Source organism: Prionailurus bengalensis, chromosome E3, assembly GCF_016509475.1.
Source record: "Prionailurus bengalensis isolate Pbe53 chromosome E3, Fcat_Pben_1.1_paternal_pri, whole genome shotgun sequence".
In the NCBI taxonomy this organism is placed as follows: Eukaryota; Metazoa; Chordata; class Mammalia; order Carnivora; family Felidae; genus Prionailurus; species Prionailurus bengalensis.
In genome coordinates this window covers 40,408,775-40,431,813 of record NC_057357.1, presented here as the reverse complement: position 1 = coordinate 40,431,813, position 23,039 = coordinate 40,408,775, and the positions used below count along the sequence as shown (strand labels likewise).

General features: G+C 56.4%; 2 protein-coding genes across 5 annotated transcripts in view; one reads left to right on the top strand and one right to left on the bottom strand.

Annotated features, from left to right (window-relative positions):
• The window catches only part of IFT140 (intraflagellar transport 140), a 79,896-nt gene extending 65,878 nt beyond the window's left edge, over nucleotides 1-14,018 (bottom strand). Inside the window, exons 1-8 of one of the 4 annotated variants that reach the window (XM_043561035.1) lie at nucleotides 13,919-14,018; nucleotides 13,186-13,252; nucleotides 9,437-9,614; nucleotides 7,654-7,875; nucleotides 3,444-3,565; nucleotides 3,186-3,328; nucleotides 1,465-1,640; nucleotides 399-490 (exon numbers count right to left, since the gene is read on the bottom strand). In XM_043561035.1, coding sequence (XP_043416970.1) covers nucleotides 399-490; nucleotides 1,465-1,640; nucleotides 3,186-3,328; nucleotides 3,444-3,565; nucleotides 7,654-7,875; nucleotides 9,437-9,583 — 902 coding nt within the window. In that variant the 5' untranslated portion in view covers nucleotides 9,584-9,614; nucleotides 13,186-13,252; nucleotides 13,919-14,018. The other 3 variants (XM_043561037.1, XM_043561034.1, XM_043561036.1) reach the window with 3 other exon arrangements.
• Nucleotides 14,019-15,639: 1,621 nt separating this feature from the next.
• Nucleotides 15,640-23,039, top strand: part of CRAMP1 (cramped chromatin regulator homolog 1) — a 57,304-nt gene continuing 49,904 nt past the window's right edge. The window contains exons 1-2 of the mRNA XM_043561028.1: nucleotides 15,640-15,932; nucleotides 18,056-18,411. Of these exons, the coding sequence (XP_043416963.1) occupies nucleotides 18,057-18,411 (355 nt within the window). The 5' untranslated portion in view covers nucleotides 15,640-15,932; nucleotide 18,056. The remainder of the gene's footprint in view (nucleotides 15,933-18,055; nucleotides 18,412-23,039) is intronic.

The window sequence follows — 23,039 nt, the reverse complement described above, 5'->3', positions numbered from 1 at the left end:
GGGAAGCAGACGGAGCCCGAGGGACTCCGACACGAAAGGCCCGCCGTCATTATGCTTAGATCTATTTGATGCCTTGTTCATATTCAAAGGGAGCAGGGTTCGTGACACACCAGGTCACAACGAGAACGAAGGGACCCCAACCACAGGCATTAACATGGGAGAAACCCAAGTATCACATGGAGCAGGGGCAGGTAGATAAGCCAAGACGTGATTCCACATACGCCAGGCTCGAGAAAACCACGCGTCGGAATCGGGACGGGCCTGCCCGGTGAGGGCCGAGAGGGGACGCCTGGGTCGGTGCTGTGCTCTACTCTCTGACCTCAGAGGTGGTTGTATGGATGTGACTCCAAAGGGACTGACCCTCGATGGCGGTGCCTGCCGAGCATCCGGGCTCTTACCTGAGGATGGGCTCCCCTACGGCAGTCACGAGCACACTGTCCTCGATCAACGCGATGTCTGCCCGGTGACCCGTCTTCCCACTCAACTTGACCTGATGACGAGAAACAACCTGAAGGAAGCACGTTGCTCTTTGGAGCCCAGAGCGTCCAGTGTGTGGTGGCCTGGTGGGGATGTGCCAGCCGGGTGGGTGGAGACACATGGAAAGGTGACGCCCACTCAGCCACACGACTCTCTGTGGTATGTTAAATGGCTAACGACTGTGGCTTCCACGCATGGCGCATGGTGAGCGCGTTTCTAGAGCAACTACCAAGGTGAGCCCCGTTCAGACATGACCACACGCTCTCGGGCAGGTGTCGTGACCCCGTTCTGCCCGGGCCCCCCGGCCAGTGAGAGGCTCACGGAGATCTGGACCCGGGTCCACATGACTCAGGACCCTATTTTCCACTGCTGTGCCAGGGGCACCTAAGTAATTGTGTAAACACCTATTCACAAGAAGTCAATCAGCTCGGTAACCTACAGGATCATCTTCAGGAGAAGTTCAGAATTCTCTCAGGAACGTGGACTCAACTGGTACAAACCAGGGCACTGGCCAGAGGCAGGGTGGACCAGCCCTCGCTGAGCGGCAGGCCGAGAGCGGTGGCCAACATGGGGCTGAGACACCTGCTCCAGGCCTCGCTGGATCTCGGCAGCCCCACAGCTAGACGTGTGCTGCCCAGGAGGGCGGCTGACACGCCTTGGGGCAAAACAGGGCACGTGCAGGGGAGGGGGGGCAGCGGCGGCTGTGACGGAGGGAAGTGAGGGCCCCATCTGCACAAAGGTGGGAAGCAGGACGTTGTCCCCCATCCCGTTCCCACCGTGAAGGTCAATTGAGCTGCTGCTGCGGGGTGAGCAGTTGTCCCTAGTCAGAGCCGGGTGTCCAGGCTGCGAGCTGGCCGCCCTCTCCCGCCCCCGCCCGTCGGCGGATTCCCGCAAAGCTCCTGGGAACGGAGTCACCTTCGTGACGGTCCTGGACGGCGGTGCTCAGGTCGGGTGAAGCCCGGCCCGGCCGCCCTGCTGCCCGCCTACCTTCATCACTTCCTCCGCTTGGCCCTCGGGCCTCACCACGAACAGGGACAGCAGCAGGCTCCGCGTGACCACCACCAGGGCCTCCCTCCTCTCCAGGTAGAAGAGCGCCTGCACCGAGCTGTCCGTGGACGCTGCCTCGGTGGTCTTGCCTTTCTCGTCCACATAGTGCACCGTCCCTAAGGGCAAAGGGGTCAGTCCAGGTGGGGGGTGCTCGCTGGCGGTCCCTGTAGCTACTTAGGTGCGATTGCAAAGCATAAACACGTCCATTATAAAACTTTACAAACCAAACATTGAAAACCGTCTGCACATAGACTCCCCAGCCATCTCTGAAATAAGCTTCACTTCTCAGCCCTGCCCACCTGCCGGGCGGCCTCGAAACTCTCTGTTCCTCCTGATGTGCTGACATTAGGTGCACATCCCTCACCAAGACGCCGAGACCTGGAGCCACAGCCCTCCCGCAGCTGCACGCGTTCTCCCGACCCAGAGGCCCTCCCTCCCCTGCTCTGCCCGGCCTGCCGGCCCCTCCTCAGCCTTCTGAGTCGGTGGGGAGCCTCCGGTGAGTGCCCGCCAAGCAGCCCCGTCTGCTGCCCTCAGGAGCCTCCTCACCCTCCCCGTCTGCTCTCATCTGCTTCCAAGGATAACGTGACTTCCCGTTCAACCTTACAAGTTCAAGGTTGTGCCGAGGCCCGCGGTCAGCACGACGTCACCGTGCCGGCACTGCCTCAGCGAGCATCTGTGGCAGGCTTGGTGACACCCACACGTGTTCACTCAGCTGACGTGTCCCGCGAGCTCGCAGGCAGGGGTCTGACTGCACAAGGTGACCCTCCCGAGGCCCACAGCTCCTGTGGGAGGGGTAGGCCTGACCGTTCCAGAGCCAGGCTTGTCCCCACCGCGCACCCCTGCCCACTGGGCCTTCTTCCCACATCATCTCCTCGACTCCCTGCTAAGGGGGCCTTGGCGCTGGCCTCTTCCTCCCGGCACCGCCCACGGCTCTGTACCCACGCCTGGCCCTCTGGACCTCCTCCAAGTCCCCTCCATCAGCCGTCTCTTTTTACCTCCAGAAACAAGTGGTATCTCTACCTTAACAAGGGCAAAGCCCAGCCCTGGCAGCTGCCCTCTGCTCTCTTCTTCCCGTCAAGGCTGAGCTACGCGGCGGCCCGGCCTGTGGAAGCCGTTGTGAGCCCCCCTTCCCTGCTCTCGCTCCTGCGGCATGCACACTCGTGTCTCCCGTAACCCCTCTTCTTTGCCCGCACCCCATACCGCACTTATCTGCTGCCGCGGGTGCCTGTGTCCCTGCTCACACTGAGGAGTCAGGACCCAGACAGACGGTGCCCCCGCCCGTCCTGCCCTGTCACACTCCCTCCCCAGAGCTCAGCTCAGGGCGCTTCCGGGCCACACAGACTGGACAACAAGAGGGCAGCACCGTCCCCCTCCCCGGAGCTGCACACGGAGCGGCTGGGGCGGGGGGAGATACCAACGGGGCCTCGTCCTGAGAGCCCTCCAAACACAAGCCGAGCCCATCCGCCTCCATCAGGACCAGGTGAGGCCCTTCTCTGAACGCTGGGTCAGTGATGGCCGAGAGTCGCTGACGTGTCACTCTAAGGCTGGCACACACACAGGCCACTGCTTTTTTATGCAGAGACATCACCTCTTTGTTCACAGTCCCTACCAGACGCCCCTAAACGCTTCAATGTCCTAGAATCCCCACCTAAGATTCTCACCATCCATCAGGCTGACAAAGAACGACAGTCCCTCTTGAGAGCCCATTTTCAGGAGACTCCCAAAGCCGCTTTTCCTCCAGTTAAACATGTCCAGGGCTCGCTCGTCGCCACTCACAGCCGCCTTCGCCAGCTGAATGAGGTCCCTTTGGAAGGCAGACACGACAGGAAGTCAGATTCCCAGAGGTTCCTTACAGGAAGGCGTGGTCACTGCAGATGTGCCCGCAGCCCGCCCCGCACCAGCCCCGCGCTCTTACTCACTCGCCCGGAGGGGGGAGCCGGAAGATGCAGTGGGTTAGGTGTTTTCCGTAGTCGTGCTTCAGCAGAGGAGGCCCTTGTGCCCGACCCCTTTGGTCCAACCTCCACAAGAGCAGGACGCCAAGCTGGAAAACCCAACACCGTGTGAAGGAGACACGATCTTACGGTGACCGGTGGGAGTGTTACGCGGTGCGAGAGAATAAAGGCCGATTCCTTTTACGACAAGTCACAAAACTGTTATGTGTGCGCCGTGAACGTGGGAGGAACAGGAGCCTTCCGTGTGCCCTCTGCCACCCTCACTCCCCCAGATAACACCTGCCACACAGCCAGCTTTCAAAACTCAATTTTTGAATAGACTCAGATTTACCAAAAGCGGTAGAGATCATTCAGAGAAGTCCTGTTCTCCACCCCTCACTTCTCCCGTGAGCAGACCTTACTTAGCATAGTGCGTTTCCCAGATTTAACAAGCCGACACTGACGTACTGTATTGACTAGAGTCGTGCTTTATTCACACTTACTTTCTCCCTGGGTCCCCCCCCCCCCCCCCCAGGAGCCACAGGACATTTGGACGTCACGTCCCCTTAGGCTCCTCTGGGCCGGGACAGTGTCTCTGACCCCCCCAGCTTGCAGGACTGGTCAGGGATGATGTGGGGCGTCCCTCCGTCGGGACCCGTCTGACGCTCTTCTCGCGACTGGGCTGGGTTGTAGGTTCGGGGAGAAGGCCACGGAGACCGCGCACCCTTCTCGTCACGTCACGTACACGGGTGATCGGTGCCACTGACGAGCCTCATCTGTGCCACTGCTGACCCTCTCCGCCCGGTGAGGTCCCTTGGGTGACCCTGTCCACGGTGAAGTCTTTGCTTCTCCCCCATCTCCGTCCCGTACTATTTGGAACGAAGTCACCCGCTTGAGTGTGGACCATCTACATAATCGCTTGGGTTCTTCAGGACGAGAGATTTGTCTCTTTTCCACCACTCACTAATTACTACATCACGGGTTCATACCCCTGTTTATGTCACAGACGGTGACTTTCCGCTTTGGGTTACAATCCAGCACCACTTGGTTCACTTTCCAGCTCCAGCTTTGGCCACCGGGAGGTCTTTCGTTAGCTCCTGCGTCCCTCCGACCCAGCCCGGACCTCGGGATCTGGGAGCACTTCCCTTACTTGCTGGCTCTCCGGATCCTCTGGGCTCAGGGCCCGGCCCCAGTCCTGGGATCAGCCATTTTCCCAGGAAACCACCACCTGGGGACAGGCGTACTACGTGTGCAATTTTTAAGTCATCGAGCTCTCAAGCTTAGGGCGCTCACGAGCGCGAGAGGTCGGGTGGGGAGACGGTGCCATTGGGCCCGGGCCAGGAGGCCTCCGTGGCTGCGGAGGCATGCTGAGCTTTGCCAAACGGCACCACTTCCATAGAATCCGTCAGCAAGGAGGCCCACGCAGCTGTCAGGGCACATCTCCCGCTCGAGGAGGCTGCCACACACTCTTCTTCCCATCCTTTGTTCTCTCAGCGTGCCCCCGATCGTCCCGCAGGCCCGAGAGCACTATATCATCGTAAACGGGAAAGTGCTTTCCAGATACAGATGGCCCTCGAACAACTCGGGTCTCGACGTGGGTCCTTTATAGGTGGACTTTCAGGGTATGGTGCCGTAAACGTATCTTCTCTGCCGTGTGAGTTTTTTGCAGTTTTCTTTATTCTAGCCTACTTTATGGTAAGCACGCGGTATATGAGACACCTGGCACGTAAAACGTTGTTATTCGACTGTTATGTTACTGGCCAGGCTTTGGGTCAACAGAGACTGTTAGCAGGTAAGCTTCTGGGGAGTCAAAGTTATACTCAGATCTCTGACTGGGAGAGGCTTGATGCCCCTAACTCCCAGGTGGTTCCAGGATCAGTTGTAGTGTCGGCCTTAAAAGGCAACTTACACACAAAGTCTCTCAGCAAAGCCCCCTCGGGTTTCTGGGTAACCAGGTGCCAGACCGGAGGCAACACCCGAGCTGACCGGTCTCCCTTGTGGCGACAACATTCATCACAGTTTTATACACTCTAGACACAGGTCACCTCGGAAGACAAGAAATCAGCCCCACGCACGAGCAAGAGTCTAATGTCGTACGAGACGAAAGTGCAGTCAGTGTGTTGACACGTGAGTGTCGGGACATACCATCACTTCACGTGACCCGTGACACATTAGGACCCACGACACCCTGACTGATAACAAATATGTCCTCACTCATTCAGAGGACCAAACGTTCCCTCACCACCGGTTCACGGAATCTCCCGTGAGAAGGGCCACAGAGGTGTCTCCGCTCACGTTAACGAAGGTGACTTTGGGTCTCTGCCCAGGGGCGGGGTGGCTGCCGGGAGGACCCGCCACGGGTCAGAGGGCTCCAGCGAGGCCTCCATAACCGCCCAGGACTGCGATCGCAGGCCTCTGGGCAGGGAGGGGTGGGGGGAGTGGCACCCGGCGAGGACTCGAGGACTCGGGAGCTCTGCGCCCTCCCCGGACGTGCCCTGTGCGTCTCTTCATCTGGCTGCTGCCTCGTGTCCTTTATCGCATCCTTCCACACACCGCTAAGCGCGAACGAGTACGTGGTTCCCTGGCCTCTGGGAGCCGCTCTAACTGGCTGCAAGAGCCCGAGGAGGACCCTCCACTCTGTGGCCTGTGGCGGGAGCACGGGTGGGGGTGGGGGTGTGGGACGGAGGCCATGACCCGTGGGACCTGGCGCTGTCTCTAGGTGCACGGTGTCAGAACGGAGTTGAATTCTGGGCACCCTGTGCACGAGGACTACTTAGTGTTCGGTGTTGGGGAACCCTGTTCCCCACCCCTGCTGGCACTGGCTCCGGGGACCTGCAAGGCTCCCCACGTTGCTACCTGTCACCTAACTGCCACCCCCTGCCAAGCACAACAAGTCTATACTGAGGGACAGTCTACAAAATAACCTGTCTGGACTCCTCCATTTGGTGATGTCACCAAAGACCAAAAACAAGAGAAGAAAGGAAAGATGAGACCAGGGAACCGTTCGTGATTCAGGGAAACCAAAGAGAAGGGACAGCCAAACGCAGCGCGTGGTCCTTGGCCACATTCTGGGTTAGGACAACACCCGCCGTGGACGGGACAGGACGGGACAGCCCGAGAGGGCACCGCCTCAGCGCTCGCCTTCCTCAGCGCGAGTGCCACACAGATGGCAGCTGTGTACAAGTCCTTGTCCTCAAGACATCAACGCCAGAGGACCTGGGGTGAAGTGTGATCTCTGCGACAAATTCTCAAGTATTCAGGGGAAAAGATAGAGAAAGCAGACGTGTCAAAATGTAACAACCAGAGAATTTATGTGAAGGGTACACGGTGATCCTCGGGCTAGTCTTTCAACTCCTTTAATAGCTTGAAATTTTTCAGAAGTGGCAATGGGACAGAATGCATCGGTATGTGCTGCTGTGAATCGGAAGAAACGGGAGAAGCTTCGGGAAGCTGTGGGCGCTGGAGGGCGGGGTGGAGGGGAGCGGAGTGCATGGGGTTGGAGAGTCCTGTCACGGTAGAGACCTTTTCATAGTCTGTGGACTCTGACCCACGTAAACGTATTACCTTGCCCAAGGGAAATGAATGACCGCAGTGTAAAGTTTCTGCCACCTGTCTGTGAATCGAATTAGGTATAAATGCTGACTCTCAGCTTGGGAACACTTACTTAGCGCTTTCGGCTGATAACTCTGTGTTGTGGGAAGTTTCTCGGGTCTTCACCCACTAGATGCCAGTAGACGGCCCCCTCCAGCCACTCTGACAGCAGAAACATTCTGCCAACTGTCCCCCGGGGGCAAAGTGAGCTCCATGAGGAAGCCCTGAGCTAGACAATTAGGACCAGGGCCTCCCAGGCAACGAAGGAGTGTGCTCAGGGAACCTGCTGATTCGGGGGTGGGGGGTGGGGGGAGCATAAAAGTGACAGTACCTGTAACAGTCACCTCACCTTGATGAACATAGTTTCCTAGAAAAGTTCACTTAAAAAATTACAGACACACCTCTGCCAGAGTATGACGGTAGGACGAAATTTTCAAACCTTACTTTCAGTATAAAACAGATTCTGCCATGACATCCAACAAGGTCAAGTGAATTCAGCAACCACTATGTCTCAAATTCTGACCTTTAACACTCTTCCCCACTTGCACTCTAACAGCACCGACGGGGATGCAGCGATCCGAAATCAGTGACAACCACGTCTGCTTACCCTGTCCCCCGACACGAGGCAGTTCCCGTTGGGGCTCCACTTGAGGACGGTGATGTCGCTGGTGTGGGTCGGGGGGACCGCATGCTGCTCCTTGTCCTGCTTATTAAACACTGTCACTTCTCCGGTCTCCCAGCCAACAGCCAGGATCATTCGCGTCGGATGCCAGCACAAGGAAGTGACCCGGAACGACCTCTCGATATGCGTATCGGGCGCATGCTCACCCTACAACGGACAAGAGGTAAATCCCACGTGGTGAAGGGAGACAGCTACTCTGGAACTTCTGGCTGATCAATGAAATCGGTATCAGCTAGAGGATATAAAGAGCTGTTTATTAAGGAAACGTTCTACTTAATTTTCATAGAAATACCAATCTTACCCTTGGCTATGAAGGCATAGAATTAAGACTCAACTGACCACGCTGACCAGGTTATCAAGGTGTATGATCTCATACCTCATACTCCCAACGGCTTGGTTGCTAGCTAGCATTTCAATGGGTTCCAATAAAACTTTATTTACAAAAATAAGCACTAGGCCCGGAGGTCAAGGGCGTTGACCCCAAGGTTCTATAAGTGCGGGCTCTTTTTTTTTTTTTTTTAAGTTTTTCAACGTTTATTTATTATTTTGAGAGAGACAGAGACAGAGTGCAAGCGGGGGAGTGTCACCAACCCTGACACGGGGCTTGAACTCATGGACGGCGAGATCATGACCTGAGCTGAAGTCTCAACCGACTGAGCCACCCAGGCACCCCTGAGGGCAGGCTCTTGGGTGAACCCAGGAGCCTTTCCAGGGTCTGCAATGCCAAAGTTATTTGCGGCCCCTCTGACCTCCAGGCTGTTTTCCAGGAGCGGGGGACCTCAGATAGGACCCAGAAGCACGCAGACATCACTGATGACCTTCGCCGCTCCAGTGAAGGTGCGGTGGGACTGCAGAGGGTTGCAGCGGGAAGGGAAACGTGATTGTCTTTGTGACACGTGAGGGGTGTCGTGCACGGAGAGCGGTGGGGAGCAGGGGGTGGGGGGGCTTCTACAAAGCTCTCAAAGAGCCATCCCGGAAAGAGATGTGCTGAAGTCCTGACCCGGTACCTGTGCCACGACCTTATTTGGAAATGGAGTCTCTGCACATGATCAGGTTAAGAAAAGGTCATTAGAATGAGCCCGAAGCCAATGGCTGGTGTCCTTACAAGAAGGGGAAAGAGACACAGACACACATGATGGCAGTGGAGCGATGTGGGTACAAGCAGAGGCGGCCGCCGGAAGCCAGGATGAGGGCTGGCACGGTCCTCTCCTAGAGTCTTCGGGGACAGCGTGGCCCTGAGGAGCCCTCATTTCAGACTGTGGCCTCCGGACTGTGAGAGGACAGATTTGTTTTAAGCCACTCAGCTCACGGGGATCCGTTATGGCGGCCACAGGACACCAGCAGAGTTTCCGATGGCCAACGTGGCCAACAGGAGACTGGACCGGGACGCACAGATGCACGGAGGGGTTGGCTCTGGTCAGAGGCCACAGGCTGACTGTAGAATCTGCTAGACACTCCTAACCATGTCCCCAACCTAAGTGCCGGGGCTGAGAGAACTGTCCACACTGAAGGGCTTTTATGATATTGGGAGTTTGAACCCCAGGAAAACGTGATACACACACACACACACACACACACACACACACACACACACATCCCCCACATTCCACACACTCCCCCACACCCGTGTGCACACATATACGTGAGAACGAAGAGGAGACAAGAGCCAGAGCTCTGGGAGTCAGCACTGTGGCTTCTTACTACTCACTTGTTCCAGGTATACATCCACGCTGCCTCCTGAGGTCGGGCTGACGGAGGCAACTGCCAGGAACGGATGCACAGGGTGCCAGTGGATGTGGGAAGGAGACCCAACGGAGTCCGGGGCTTCCACTCGGTGGTCAAAATACAGGGCCATGATGACACTCAGACCAAGTCAGGGTTCAAACCTGCGTGGGAAAGATGGCCAAGTCCTGTTGGTTTTGAACAAAACAAAGACAGTGACCATACGAGGAACCGGGAAGGACAAGCATCACGAAGCCAACACCGGAACATGATGCAACTGACAAAGGCCCCTTAAGACCATGCAGGCAACTTTATGTGGAAGAGAGCTCTAACAGGGGGAAAGCGTACAATAAGCAAGAAATTGGACCCGGAATGATCCAGGCACGACGGAAAGAATAAAACACTGCCATCAAAACAATAAAGTAAAGCCCAGCAGGCTAGACGACATCCTTATTCCAATCATAAGGAGGACAGTTTGTATTTCCATAGCTGCCCTTTGAGCAAAAATCTCCAGCCAAATAGAAGTGAAACTGCTTCAGAGAAATATATAGAAAAACCTAGTATTCGATTTGCTATAAACCCTGAAGACCACGGCTGTCTTCAACATCAGACTCTCAGGTAGTCGAAGGCAAGAGGGTTCCTTGGTTAGAGAATCGAGAAAACGAAGCCACGGCAACAGTAGGGACGGTGAACTTGATTCGTTCTCCGGACTTAACGTCTTTCTTTCCCGGAAAAGATTTGCGTACTGCCCCTCGCAGGAGGGTGGGACGGTGCGTGACTGGCCAGTCCCGCTGCCCACTTCTCACACCCTCGAGTCAGTCTGGGGCAGCTAACTGGCAGATAAGACAATATTTGCAGGTTCCTGTGCTATCATTTAAAAGTATTCAACGTCATGCCTGTTAGAATGGCCGTTATCAGATAAAGAAGATGTGGTTTACATAGACGACGTACTCCTTGGCAATGAGAAGGAATGAAATCCTGCCATTTGCAACAACGTGGATGGAATGGAGGGTATTAAGCTGAGTGAAATAAGTCAGTCAAAGATATCACAAAGATAGTCCCTCATATGTGGAACTTGAGAAACTTAAGATCATGGGGGAAGGGAAGGGGAAAAAACAGTTTCAGAGAGGGAGACGAACCATAAGACTCTTAAATACAGAGAACAAGCTGAGTGTTGATGGGGGAGCGGGGGGAAGGGGAACATGGGTGATGGGCAGCGAGGAGGGCACTTGTTGGGATGAGCGCTGAGTGTTGTATGTAAGCGATGAATCACGGGAATCTACCCCCAAAACCAAGAGCACCCCGTATACGCTGTATGTTAGCTAACGCAGCAATAAATTATATTTTTTAAAAAATGGCTGTTACCAGATAGATAGAAAAAAACTCTTGGGGCGCCTGGGTGGCGCAGTCGGTTAAGCGTCCGACTTCAGCCAGGTCACGATCTCGCGGTCCGTGAGTTCGAGCCCCGCGTTGGGCTCTGGGCTGATGGCTCAGAGCCTGGAGCCTGTTTCCGATTCTGTATCTCCCTCTCTCTCTGCCCCTCCCCCGTTCATGCTCTGTCTCGCTCTGTCCCAAAAATAAATAAAAAACGTTGAAAAAAAATTTTTTTTAAATAAAAAAAGAAAATAACTCTTGGCAAAGATGTGGGGAAATCGGAACCCTCGTGCACTGCCGGTGGGAGTGCAAACTGGTGCAGACGCTGTGGAAGACGGTATGGTGGTTCCTGAAAACTCAAACACAGAGTTCAGCAGCTCCACCTCTGGGTGTACACCCGGAAGACTGAAAGCAGGGGGTCGGGTACATCCTTGTACACGCACGTTCACGGCAGCACTATTCACAGTAGTCAGAAAGATGGAACAACCACTGTCTCTTGGCAGATGAATGGAGAAACACAATATGGTGCACGTACAGGACACAGAATGAACCAGCCTTGAGATTCTGACATGTGACAATATCGATGAACGTAGGAGACTTTACGTTCCGCTCAGCAAAATAAGCCAATCACAGAAGATCGAATGCAGTGTGTTTCTACCTCTGGGAGGGACCAGCACAGTCACAGTCAAAGAGACAGAAAGTGAAAGGGTGGGGACCAGGGCCTGTAGCGCTGGGGGATGGGGAGCTAGTGTTTAATGGAGAGAGGATTTCTGTTTGGGAAGATGAAGAATACTGAAGAGGGTTGGTGGGGATGGTTACACCACACGTCAATGTGCTAAATGTCACCGGTTGTATACACGCAAATAATTACAATGGTAGATTTTATATTACGTATATTTAGCCACAAGAAAAAAAATGGTGTTAAAAAAAAATGGATGCTGCGACATTCTACCATCGGAGTGGAGAATGGACTATGCCATTTGCTTTAGCAGCAACAATAATTGTATCAGAGGAAGACTCGAAGTCTCAGCTTGGATTTAGAGAAGGAAACCCGTTTCAGGAAGAAGCTAAATGCACGAAGGTACAAATGAACAGTCACATATCAAACGTTCCCTTTTTTCTTCTGAGTATATACTGAGTCTGAAATACAGGCACACTTTCTGAGGTGGTGTTCTCACTGCCATGGAGTAAGGAACACATGCTGGGGGCTGCTGGTGGAGCAGGGAGGCACAGACGGGAGGCGGGAGGCCTGGGGGGCCGGATCCAGAGACCTCTCCCCCCCCATCACAAAGGGGACATCCACTCTGGATGAGGCTCCGACTGTCCTTATGCACTTTCAAATGAAGTCAGTACAACGGAAAAAAACCGCATAAAAATCTGGGCGTTTAAACGAAAGGAAACGTTTGCGTTAAAGCAAAGGAAGGCTTTTGAGTTTTCATGTGTCACAGCCAACCAAGGGTGGAAATTTGGGGCTATGACAAATTTGTACTCGTGTTTAACAAGTTTACTTGGTGAAAATATTGCTCTGAAAAATAAGTCATGTTCATTTTGTTAGACTGAAGGAAGAGTTACCACAGCACTTGAGGTAAAACCTGGCTTCCCCTGTATTTTTTGTCTCAAACATCGCTGTGGAATAAGCATGGGTGCTCACAGGTTTTATTTTTTTAACGTTTTATTTATTTTTGACCCAGAGAGAGAGACAGCATGAGCGGGGTAGGGGCAGACAGAGAGAGAGACACAGAATCCCAAGCAGGCCCCAGGCTCTGAGCTGTCAGCACAGAGCCCGATGCGGGGCTCGAACCCAGGAACCGTGAGATCATGACCTGAGCCCAAGTCGGCTTAAGCCACCCAGGCGGCCCACTCTCAGGTCTTTAAACTACTTTTTCCTGCCTGGGACTTCCTGGGAGACTCCCTCCCCCACACTCCACCTTTGGATATTCAGAAGCCCCATCCCTCTCTGACTTCACTACCAGGTTGTTCTAGGCTTCTCTCCAGCGTCCCCACACAGGCCGGTCCTTCATTGCAAAGTCCTTCAGATTTTATTGCAAATGTGTGCTTGACTGACTTCTCTACCTGCTGCAGGTGGGAGTCCCTGGCTGCACCCCCAGCCCTGAGAACAGCACCCCCTCCAGGCGAATACGATGAAGATGTTGATTAGCAAGGGAAGATGCTCTTGCTGGTTTATTGCAAACAGCCGCCAAGGTGGGGGAGTCCGTTTTTACCCAGTGTGATGGATTGCTCACCATTCCTTGTACCTGCGTTTCAACGTTTTTCCACTACGAAGAGGTATTATCTGCATGATCATAAACAAAAGCTACCAGGGTAAACACAAGAAGAGGTGACTAACAATATCATCCTTACCTAACGACACCGATCAGTGGCATCAGTTCGCAAACAAGCGCACTTCCTTTCCTTAAACTCGGGGCCTCTAGAACAACAACAAAGTGGCAAATGTACAAACTTTGAGAAAAGAAGCAAATTCCGTTAGTTCTAAGCGATTTGCTCCTGTCCGACGCCAGTCCCTGCCGCGGACCACCGCCTCGGGGCGCCCGGCTCAGCTGGGGGTTCGGGGTGCGCAGGCTGACTGAGCAGCGAGGGAGGGGCGGGGGGAGGCTCTGGGGGGCGGCGGCAGAATGCTGGGGCGCGGGCACTCGCGGCCACCCAGCCGGCGCCCCCTCACCGCAGACGGTTCAGGGTCACAGCCGCAGGGCTTGCACGCGAAGGCCGACCGGCCGCGCATAGGGGCGGTTTTCTAACCCCTACCCCGTCCCGCGGGGGTCCCGGGAGCCCTGCTGGCGCCGCCCGCCTCCCCTCCCGGGCCCCGCCGGGGGCTCGTCCCGCCCCGCGGCCCTCGGTGGAGCCGGGACTGCGCCCGCTGTGGCCATCATCGCGTGCTGACCTCGGACGCCGCGCCCAGCTCCCGCCGACCCCGACCCGACCCGCTCGGCCGAGGCCCGGTTTCCGGAGGAAAATGGCCCGGGGGTCCGCGGGACCGGGGTCTGGCCCGGCTCGTCATCGCTCCGCTCCCCCGCCCCAGACCGCCACGGAGCCCCTACCCGGCGGCTCGCAGCCCTCGCCCTTCGACCCCACTCACCTACGCCGAGCCGCAGCGCGTTGCCCGGACAACGGCTGCGCGCGGAACGCGGAAACTGCCGAATGTGAGAGCGGCGGAAGCCGAGGCCACCCGAAGCGCCTCGAGAGGCCGGAAAGAGCCGAATACGGTCGAGAGTGTTCGTGAGGCGCCAAGGGCAAGAGTCCCTGGCGGGTCCCCGCCGGCGGCCAGCTCCGCGGTCCTGCGGGGCGTTTTGTCCCCGTCGCAGTTCACAACCAACAACGCCAGCTCAGAAAGGGGAGCTAGGAGGCCAGCATTTGCCTGTGCTGCGCAGAGAAGGGAAGCGGGTGACATTTTTCTAGGTGTGATGAGGATGCAAAGCCTGTTGGGACCGGCTCCTGCAGTTACACCTTAATAAACGGGTTGGTCAGCTGACAGTGTGGAGGAGAAACGGAACGCCATCTTCCTTAAGATTCTCTTCGGTTCATCTTCTTCGGTCTTTGGGACCGCACACCGTTTGCTGGGCTCTACTTTGTCTCATCTCAAGGAGGAGGGTGTGGTTCAAGAGGATTTCTGAGCAAAGCCGATTGATTCGACGTAATACTTGATGTGCATGCAACGCTTTGGGGGCCGTATGGACTCCTTTGGCGAGAAAATGGTAGCCAAGGGTACCGATGGCTTCATCTCATTAGAAACCAATGTGACTCGTGGCGGCAGATTGCATTCCCAAAGGCACTAGAACGTGCGCCCTGGCCGTTTCGGTGAGGCGTGCTTAAACTTGGAAATTAACTTTGAACAACACAGCAAAGTCATGTCGTTAAAGGGAAAAAAATGTTGCTACAGCAAAGAAGTCCACATTAAGTGAAAAAAATAAAAGGAAAATGCAGATACTACTGGATCCGACAGGATAGGTGCTGGATCACATAGGTACAAGGAATATGCCGTTTTTAAAGACCTCATTTTCAGAAACAAAAACATTTATTGGGGGGAAAAAAAACCCTGACATGAGACACTGTAGGTTTAAGGTGTACTGCGTGTTACTTTGATGCGTTCGTGTTATGTGGCGGCTGTAGCGACATCGGTCATATGACGTAACTAAGTACAATATTATCGTCTGCATCCGTCTTATTGTGCATTAGAGCTCTATGACTCATACGCTGCTCCTTCCAGGTTTGTACCCTCGAACACCACCCCGCTTATCCTCTCTTCCGTAATAAACGCGAGAATTTAGAACACACTCCTTTATCGCCATGACGAAGAAATATGACCCACGTGCCCAGCGCCATCCACTGCACTAAGAAACTTCAAAAGCACACACTTGATCTAATAAAGGGCGTATTTATCTCACTCAGTTGCATTTGTATACTTTGTCGTCAAAAACCCGGTTCGCGCCGGATTCAAGACTCTGAGCTGAGGCGGCGTTTACTTCTCACGCATCCGTCAACACGGCTCCGGCCAATCACAGCCAGGGCGCTGGCCCTATTGGCTGTCTATCCGCCAATCCGGAGAGACGCATTGCCTCGCACGGCCGCGAGGCCGGCGTCACAACACTACCAGCGTCGCAGGCCCGCCCCGTGCCCCCTCCCAGCGTCCGTACGTGCAAGCGCGCGCGCCCGCTGCTGGCCAATGGCAGCGCCCCTAGGGGGGCGCGCCCGCTGGAAACTCGGGCGTGCTCGTCCCCGCGCGCGTCGCCCCGCCCTGCCCCGCCCCGCGCGCCGTCCGCCACGCCCCGCCCCGCGCGCAGTGCCCGCCGTCTCCGCCGGCTGCCGTAGCCGGAACTGCTGCTGAGCGCGACGGGCCGGGCCTCCGGGAGCTGAGAGGCGGCAGCACCCGCGCCCGCAGCCTCGTCAGCCGCTCGCCTGCCGCGGAGGGGACGTGCCGGGGCGAGGGCCCCCGGGCAACTGCTTCCGAGGCGGGAGGACCACATCGACGTCGCGGCTTCTGTGCAGCGGGCTCTCGGGGGCCGGGGCTGCCCGGCCCGGCCGGTTCTGCGGGCGCCCGGGAGGCCCCCGGGGAGCCCGCGAAGCCAGGCCGCTGCGAGGCGTTGATGAAGAAGGTGACCGGGGGCCGGGGTTCGGGAGGGGTGGGCCGCCCCGACCGCCTGTCATGGCGAGGCCCGGGCCCCAGGTGGAGCGGGGCTGCGGGAGAAGCGGCCTGTGCCCTCGCGTCGGTGCTTACGCACGCGGTACTCCGTCGGGGTGGGCCGGCGGAGTCCGGACCGAGGAGTGGCGCGGTGACAGCGCTCTTTGTGTGCAGCCAGAAGTCGGCCCGTGAGGGAGGGTTTTGCTTTTTCCTTCCCGAAGCCTGACAAAACGGTGTCGAGTCGGGATTTTTCGCTCGAGGTGATTCCACCTCTGCGAACGGTCAGGAAGTAGCGTTGGAGGTTTTCGGTCAAAGGATTCCATCCCCGTGGTTTCCTTTTCCTGTAGGGGAAAACTCTGAAATGTGTCAATATCCTTTTGGTTCTGAGAAGCCGTGTCCTTCTGCGTTCAGGTCTTCCCTGTATTCAGCCAGGCACACAGGCAAGTCTGTTGTGTTGTGGCCGGTGTATGCCCTGCGTGGGTCCTGCCTGGCTTGACTGTGGGTAGTTTTGGGGATAAAAGGTCCCTGGGAGTAGGTTTCTCCGCATTATAACCCAGAGAAAGGCCCTTTGGGGTATTCCCAGGTTTCTTAGGTACGAACGATAGGTTGAGAAATAGGTCGCCTTAAGTGCTGTGCAGTGAAGTCCTCTAAAAAGTTTGGGTGTTTGCCCTGTATGGTTTTATTCTTTGGCAGAGTTTTTTTTGTATTTGTTTTCTTAACTGTCATTCCTTAAATTCGAATAATTTGTAAGACCAATTCCAGCAGATGAAAACTGGCACAGATCATTTTGTGACAATACATCGGAGCAGTGGGAGGTGTTACTATGGTTTTTTGCTATGATTTTTACTCTTTTCTAAATGTTTCAGTGAGAGACCATTGCCCCTATTCCTGTATTTCACCCATAGCCTGGATGCCTTGCTGTCTTTTCCCTTTGGAACGAAGCGTTTCCATTCTCAGCAGCTTTGTTGAGGATGTCAAACAGTTTGGACGTAGTATCATCACCTGTTGAGGAATCTAATTTTCATCTTTCTTGCTTTATCACAGGTACACATTACTGACCCTTTCGGGGCTTATAATGTGACGCTACCTGATCCTGACTCAGTTTTTGAGCGGATCTGCTTCTCGGGCTTGCGCACATTTTTAGGGCCCTCAAGTTCTGTGGTTGACATTTCACACTGCAGCGGGTAACAAAGTTAATGCAAGGGTTTTACCAACGGTTGTCGAGAATTTTTACGCGACCCCGTCTTCTGCCCATTCTTGCATTTGGATCTGGACGTGTCTGCGGATGTCACGTTCACTGGTGGCTCCAACCTGTTCCATGCCCCAGGCTCCTTTGTTGTAGAAGCATTTTTAATTCGTGAATCTCGGCAGCAGCACACACCTCCCACCCTAGGAAGCAAGATTCCCAGAAACCCCGAGCTTATTATTCTTTACGTGTGTTTTAAAATAAGCAGGCGGACCGGCAGCCGCGGGCCACCATGGAGTCCCCTGTGCACGCAGGCGAGCCCGCGCCTCTCCCCTGGCGGGGTGGATCCGGGCCCCTCGCCCCCGCTCCGGGGCCAACTTTGGGGAGCGGCGTGTGGGGCAGGTGCGCGGGCCCGGAGCCCCGCGCGTTTTGGGGGCGGGGAGGGGTGGGGTCGGGGGCGCGGGCACCGTGGCTGGGGCGGCTCTGGGAGACGCCGGCGCGCGAGCCGCCCGCCGCGCAGGCCATGAGTCGCGGCCCCACGGGGTAGGTGACTCGGGGCTTGGCCCCGGGACCCCGGGACCTCCTTCGGGGCCCGCCGTCCCCGGCCCTCCCCACCCCCACCCCACGACCCCGCCGGCCGGGGCGCCGCGCGGGCAGGGCGGTCCGGCCGCGGCCCCCCGGACCGCCAGCCCCGCCGCCTCCGCGCCTGCCGGCCGCCGTTCGCCGGGGTCGGCGTCGGGGGCCGGGGGCCGGGCCGGGCCGGGCGGCGGCGGCGGCGGCGGCGGCGGGCGGCCGGGAGGGGATCGGGAACAAACAACGGCGGCCATGTTGAGAGGGCATCGGTGCGCTAAACTTCTCGGGCAGGCTGCCGGGCGCGCGCCTCACCGGGGTCCCCTCCCCTGCCCCGCCAGGATGACAGTGAAGTTGGGAGACGGCGGCGGCGGCGGCGGCGGGGAGGACGGGCTCAAGCGGCTGGGCAAGCGGTCGGCCGAGGAGGACTCGCTGGAGGGCGAGGGGCCCGGCGGCGGGGACGCGGCCGAGGAGAGCGGCGGCACAAAGAGGGACGCCAGGACCCCCCGGGACGGCGGCGACGGCCCCCCTGCGCCCGCGGGCGGCCCGCAGGCCCCGTCCCCGCCGCCCGCCTGCCCGCAGGACCAGCACCACTTCCTCCGGTCCAGCGTCAGGCCGCAGAGCAAGAGGCTCAGGAAGGACTCGTCGTGCGCCGGGGGGAGCGGCGGCGCCGGCGGCTCGGGGCCGCGAGGCAAAGGTACGGGACCCCCGCTCCTCCAGGGTGTGCCCCGGACCCCGGGGGGGGGGGTGGGGGTGGCTCAGAGGGACCCCCGCCCGCGTCTCCGCGCGCCCTGCCGCTCACTTCAGGTGGCACTGGGCAGGGGACGTGCCCCCTTTCTCCTCCCAAGAGGCTGTTGCTCTCCGTGCTGAAACTCCGGGAAGAGGCAGTGAGTATGCGTTCTGGGCAAGTACAATGGGTTCCTGAGTCTGGGGGGGTTTTCCTGGTAGAGCAGCCTCGGTGACCTACACGGTGGGCTCTTTAAACCACAGACAATAGTTGGGAGAGGAAAGGCGAAATACCTACCATGTCTCTTTCCTGGACACGAGCTAGTGGACGTACAACAAAGGAGTGGGCTTTTGAAACTCATTTGATAAGAAGCCAAAAGTGACGATCACAGAGTCTGACTTGGGCCCATCGCTCCCTGCCTCCTGTAGTCTAGGCTCAAAAGTGCTGAGGACACGGGGCTGCAGCCCTTAGACTTTCCACCGGGCGCCACGAAAGGCTGTCCCCTGGGGAAGGAGATAGTGAGAACATCTGCGGCCTGGGACGTACCTACCGTCTGCGGTGTTGGCCCCGTGTTCTGGCCCGATGGACAGGAGTGCAGCTTCGCTAGGGTCCCTTCCAGAACCGGGAGGAGAGCCGCGCCGTGGTGCTGCTGCTGCTGTGTTCGTTCTCCGTCGTGTACCGCTTTTCTCTGTAAGCGAGCTGCTCTTAACGTCCTTTTCGTTCGAGGCCGAGTCTGCAGCACTTTTACAGGGAGCAAATGGAACAAGGTTCCAATGAGTTTTTCAGGAAAAAAAGCCTCACGTTTAGTTCCTTGGGAAAAGGTAAGTGAAATTTGTTAGACGGCCCTGATCATCTTAAGAAGGAAAGATTTCGGAAACCAACGGAGAAAGAACCCACTTTGGAGACCTGTGCCAAATGTGTACGATTCAGCGGAGTTCTGCCTTGTCCTCATCTGGGGAGGCCGGCCTCTGAAATCATCCTAGCTTTACCAGATTTTTGTTTTTGGTAGATTGGGTTTAAGGAAAGTTGTAAGTGTGCGGTAATTTGGCACGTTTCAGAAATTAAACCTTGGGTCACATACGTTTACGTTGGTGTGAGAGTTGTCAGTTAATTAGGAAAACGTTAATTTGCTTTATCTGTTGTGTAAACCAGATAGCTTTTCCGCTCCTGGTTACAGGTGTGTAAGTCAGCTCAGCCCCTGGGATGCCGTCAATGGTTTGTGGCTTCAGAAGCCCTGGAGGAGCTCAGGGCCTTGCCAACTTGACCCTCTGACCTTTCGTCTGCTTGTTTGATTTCTTGAATCTGCCAGAGAGAGGCTCCCACTCCCCTGAGAAACCAGGCACAGCGGTGGCTGCTCACGTGCGACGGGCCGAGTGAAAGTCCTTGGTCACCTGTAAATGGCCAGCTGTGCGTCAGGTGCCACGGCGCTCTGGCTTCGGTGTGTGGTTAGACTCACAGCCGTCAGGTGATGAGGGGAGGTTTGCTTTTGTTTGCCCAGAAGAGTGTGGCTCCCATGGAGAAGGGCCCCTGGAGGAGCCTCACATCACATCATCGGTTCTTGTTCCAGAGTGTGGCTCTGAGTGGCGATCGACTTTCCGTTAGGAAAATGGAAGCTTGTCAGGATATGTGCTTCTTGGGAGCTACGTACTTTCTTATTTTAGCAAGCTGATATTTCCCGGAGTGAGAGTAAAGTAATGGTGGCTTTTAGCAGAGGAGTAGGAAGCATGTCTGCTTTGCTTCACAGGGAAGGTTGAGCCTGGAGTTTCCTGGTGGGGTCTGAGGTTGGCTCCACACTTCACGGTGCCCCGCCACGTGTCTCGGGAACCTCTGCTTGCTTATCATCTCCATTAGCAGCCAGCAAAGGTCAGGTTCTGACTGTGTGCCCCGTAACCTTTGCAGACACTTCTTAGAGGGGCATCTGTCTTACAGATTGTGGAAATCTCCACCTGGGGTGTGGAGCGCAGATCCAGGGGGAAATGAACAGTCCAGCGTTTTTTAGTGTTTTCAAAAAATGAGATTTCCATTCGTCTGGTTGTTGGCGGTTCTTTGGCCGATAGCTTGCAGACAGGCGTGTGAAGCTTGTGGTGAGTCTGGGGGAGACGGTCTTGTGGAGGGAAGGAAGTCCCCCTGGACTGCTGTCCGCAGTGCTCTTTTCTTGCTCTCCAAGAGGACTGTGTTTTGTCAACTTCAACAAACAGTGACTTTTTTCTAGCACGATCCTGCATTAAATTCTCTTTGAATTCTAAAGGTCAGGATTTAGCACCTAGGTGCCGGGCATCTCGTATCTGTTACTTCAGTGTCAAGTGGGCGCAGAAACTGAAGTTTGTTGTTTGAATGACGTGCTCCACCTAAGCGGAAGGTAAGCCGCAAACCAAGGATGTGTTTGAGCCTGAAACCCAGAATTCACATATCTGTAAGAACCAGGTCGAGGACACAGAGCTCTCGAGGCTCTTCCGCCTTTGGCCAGTTCGCGATGTGGGTGACTGAGCAAACCTGTCTCTCTCTCGGAGGTTTGGTTTCTTTGTGAACGAGGATAACGCCAGCGTCTGCCTCGGTGCAGTAAATATCACCGCTAAGCCCTGGTGTAAGTCGTTAAGAATCTCCCGACGCCTCTGTTACGGGAAACGTGGATAGTTTTGAGGTTAGGGAGCTAGAGAGGCTGGGCAGGTGGACACGGGCAGGTGTCACCTGTGGGGAGGGGGAGAGAGAGGTCCCAGGAACGCCCCTGAGCTGCTACCTGCCCTGTCAGGCCACTTGAGGCGGGTGCAGAGTAGACTCTCGCTTTCCATTGCTGCCCTCCCTCTCCCCTGCTCCCTGCCCAAGACCCTTCCTTCCACCCACCTGCGGGCAGGCTGGTCGTGAAAGTGCGGGCTCCACAGTTGGGCTGTGTCACCTGGTTTCTCTGTGCTCGTTCTGAGGGAATCAGCAAATCCCTGTGCAGAACTTACGTATGTTTTGCACAAACTGTGGGCTACTCATAGCTTCTAGGTGTTTTTAGAAGACATCACGTGAGCTCTGCCACCCCAATGGGGTCAGCCTTTGGGAGACGAATACCATACCGGAAAGAGAGGTGAGCCGGCAGTCAGGAGACACAGGTTCTACCCCCGGAGCTGCTGTGGGGCCGGTTCGGCTGTGGGACAAAGGGAGGTCCCTTCAGCGGCCCAAACGTTAGGTTCTTTGCTTTCCAAATGGGTCGGCTGAGATAGTGGCGAAAGCCACCTTAAGGTAATGTTGAGGGATGAAGGGGTCAGCTTGCAGTCTGGACGTGGGCCCTCTGTGTTTCAAGAGAGCATTCTGGAAGGTAGGTTCCGTGAAGTCGGTGGAGCTCTGTGTGTGTGGGCCTCTGGGAGAGCCCTGCGCAGGGCGTGATCAGAGTGTGCCCCTCCCCCCGGGGCCTTTCTGTGCGGCACCGGCACTTTGCTCCTCATCTGCTCCGGTCGCTCATGTTGTCGCTTCTCAGGCTCTTGGGCCAGGCCCCAGGCCTGGGATTCTTGTGCCCAGTGTCAGTCGGTAAGTGACGTTTAATAAAACCAGGTGCGGCGGCGGGGTGCCTGGGTGGCTCGGTAGTTTAAGTGTCGACTTTGACTCAGGTCGCAATCTCCTGGTTTGTGAGTTCTGGCCCCGCCTCAGGCCGTCTGCTGACAGCTCAGAGCCTGCTTCGGATCCTCTGTCTCCGTCTCTCTACTCCTCCCCGGCTGGTTCTCTGTGTCTCTCAAACAGATAAATGGAAAAAAAAAAAAAAATTTTCAGTGATGACTGTACGGAGCCCACCGCGGCCGCCTGGGCAGGGATACCAGGCTTTGCCAAGAGCTCTCAGACCTCTTGGGGAGAAGAGGAGGAGGAAGGCGGGGTGTTCCCCCCCACGCCCCATGTGGTGCGGCACATTGTAGAAGACACGGTAGCCCTGACACACGGTGCTGCTTTGTGACCCCCGACCGCACGTCGGGTCAGGAGACCTGCGTCCCTGGCCACCTCAAATCTGGGCCCTGAGGAAGCTGTGCGGGATAGAGAGGAAAACACCCGTAGCCCAGGGGCTCTCAGTGAAAGACTGAATTCAGGGTCATACAGACTGCACTGGCTTCACGTTGAAGAGCCGGACAGAGGGCATAGGCGAGTAGATAAGGCAACATCCGAGCGTTGGCTGGAAGGTGGAGCTAATTTTCAAACACCTCGCTGGCTGTTAACATCAGAACTACCGTTTCTACGGCGCCCACTTGTGGAGCTGCCCTTGGCCCACCGAGGATTCCGTAGGATTTTCGTTTTACGCTGTACACCGTGTCTCGTTTTGGGTTACACGAAGTGGTAAAGAGAACAGAGGAAACGCGACAACGAGCTTTGTCGTGGGCGGTGGTGTGCGCAAGCATCTTACCTCGCGTGACCGCAGCGTTAGCGCCGAAGACCGACGTGCGAAAGGCCGAAGAGATTCTCGGGTGTCGTGTTTGCCTGGGGTCTCGAGAGTTACCTGCAGAAAATCTCGTGATTCGCTGAAGAAGGCGTATGTTTCGTGTGCCTTGGAGGGAGACCAGCCCCGGGCGCGTTGATTGAAGTCGAGGCTGGGTGTCGTGTGGAGGCTGGAGATGCAGCAGACGCTGCGGGCG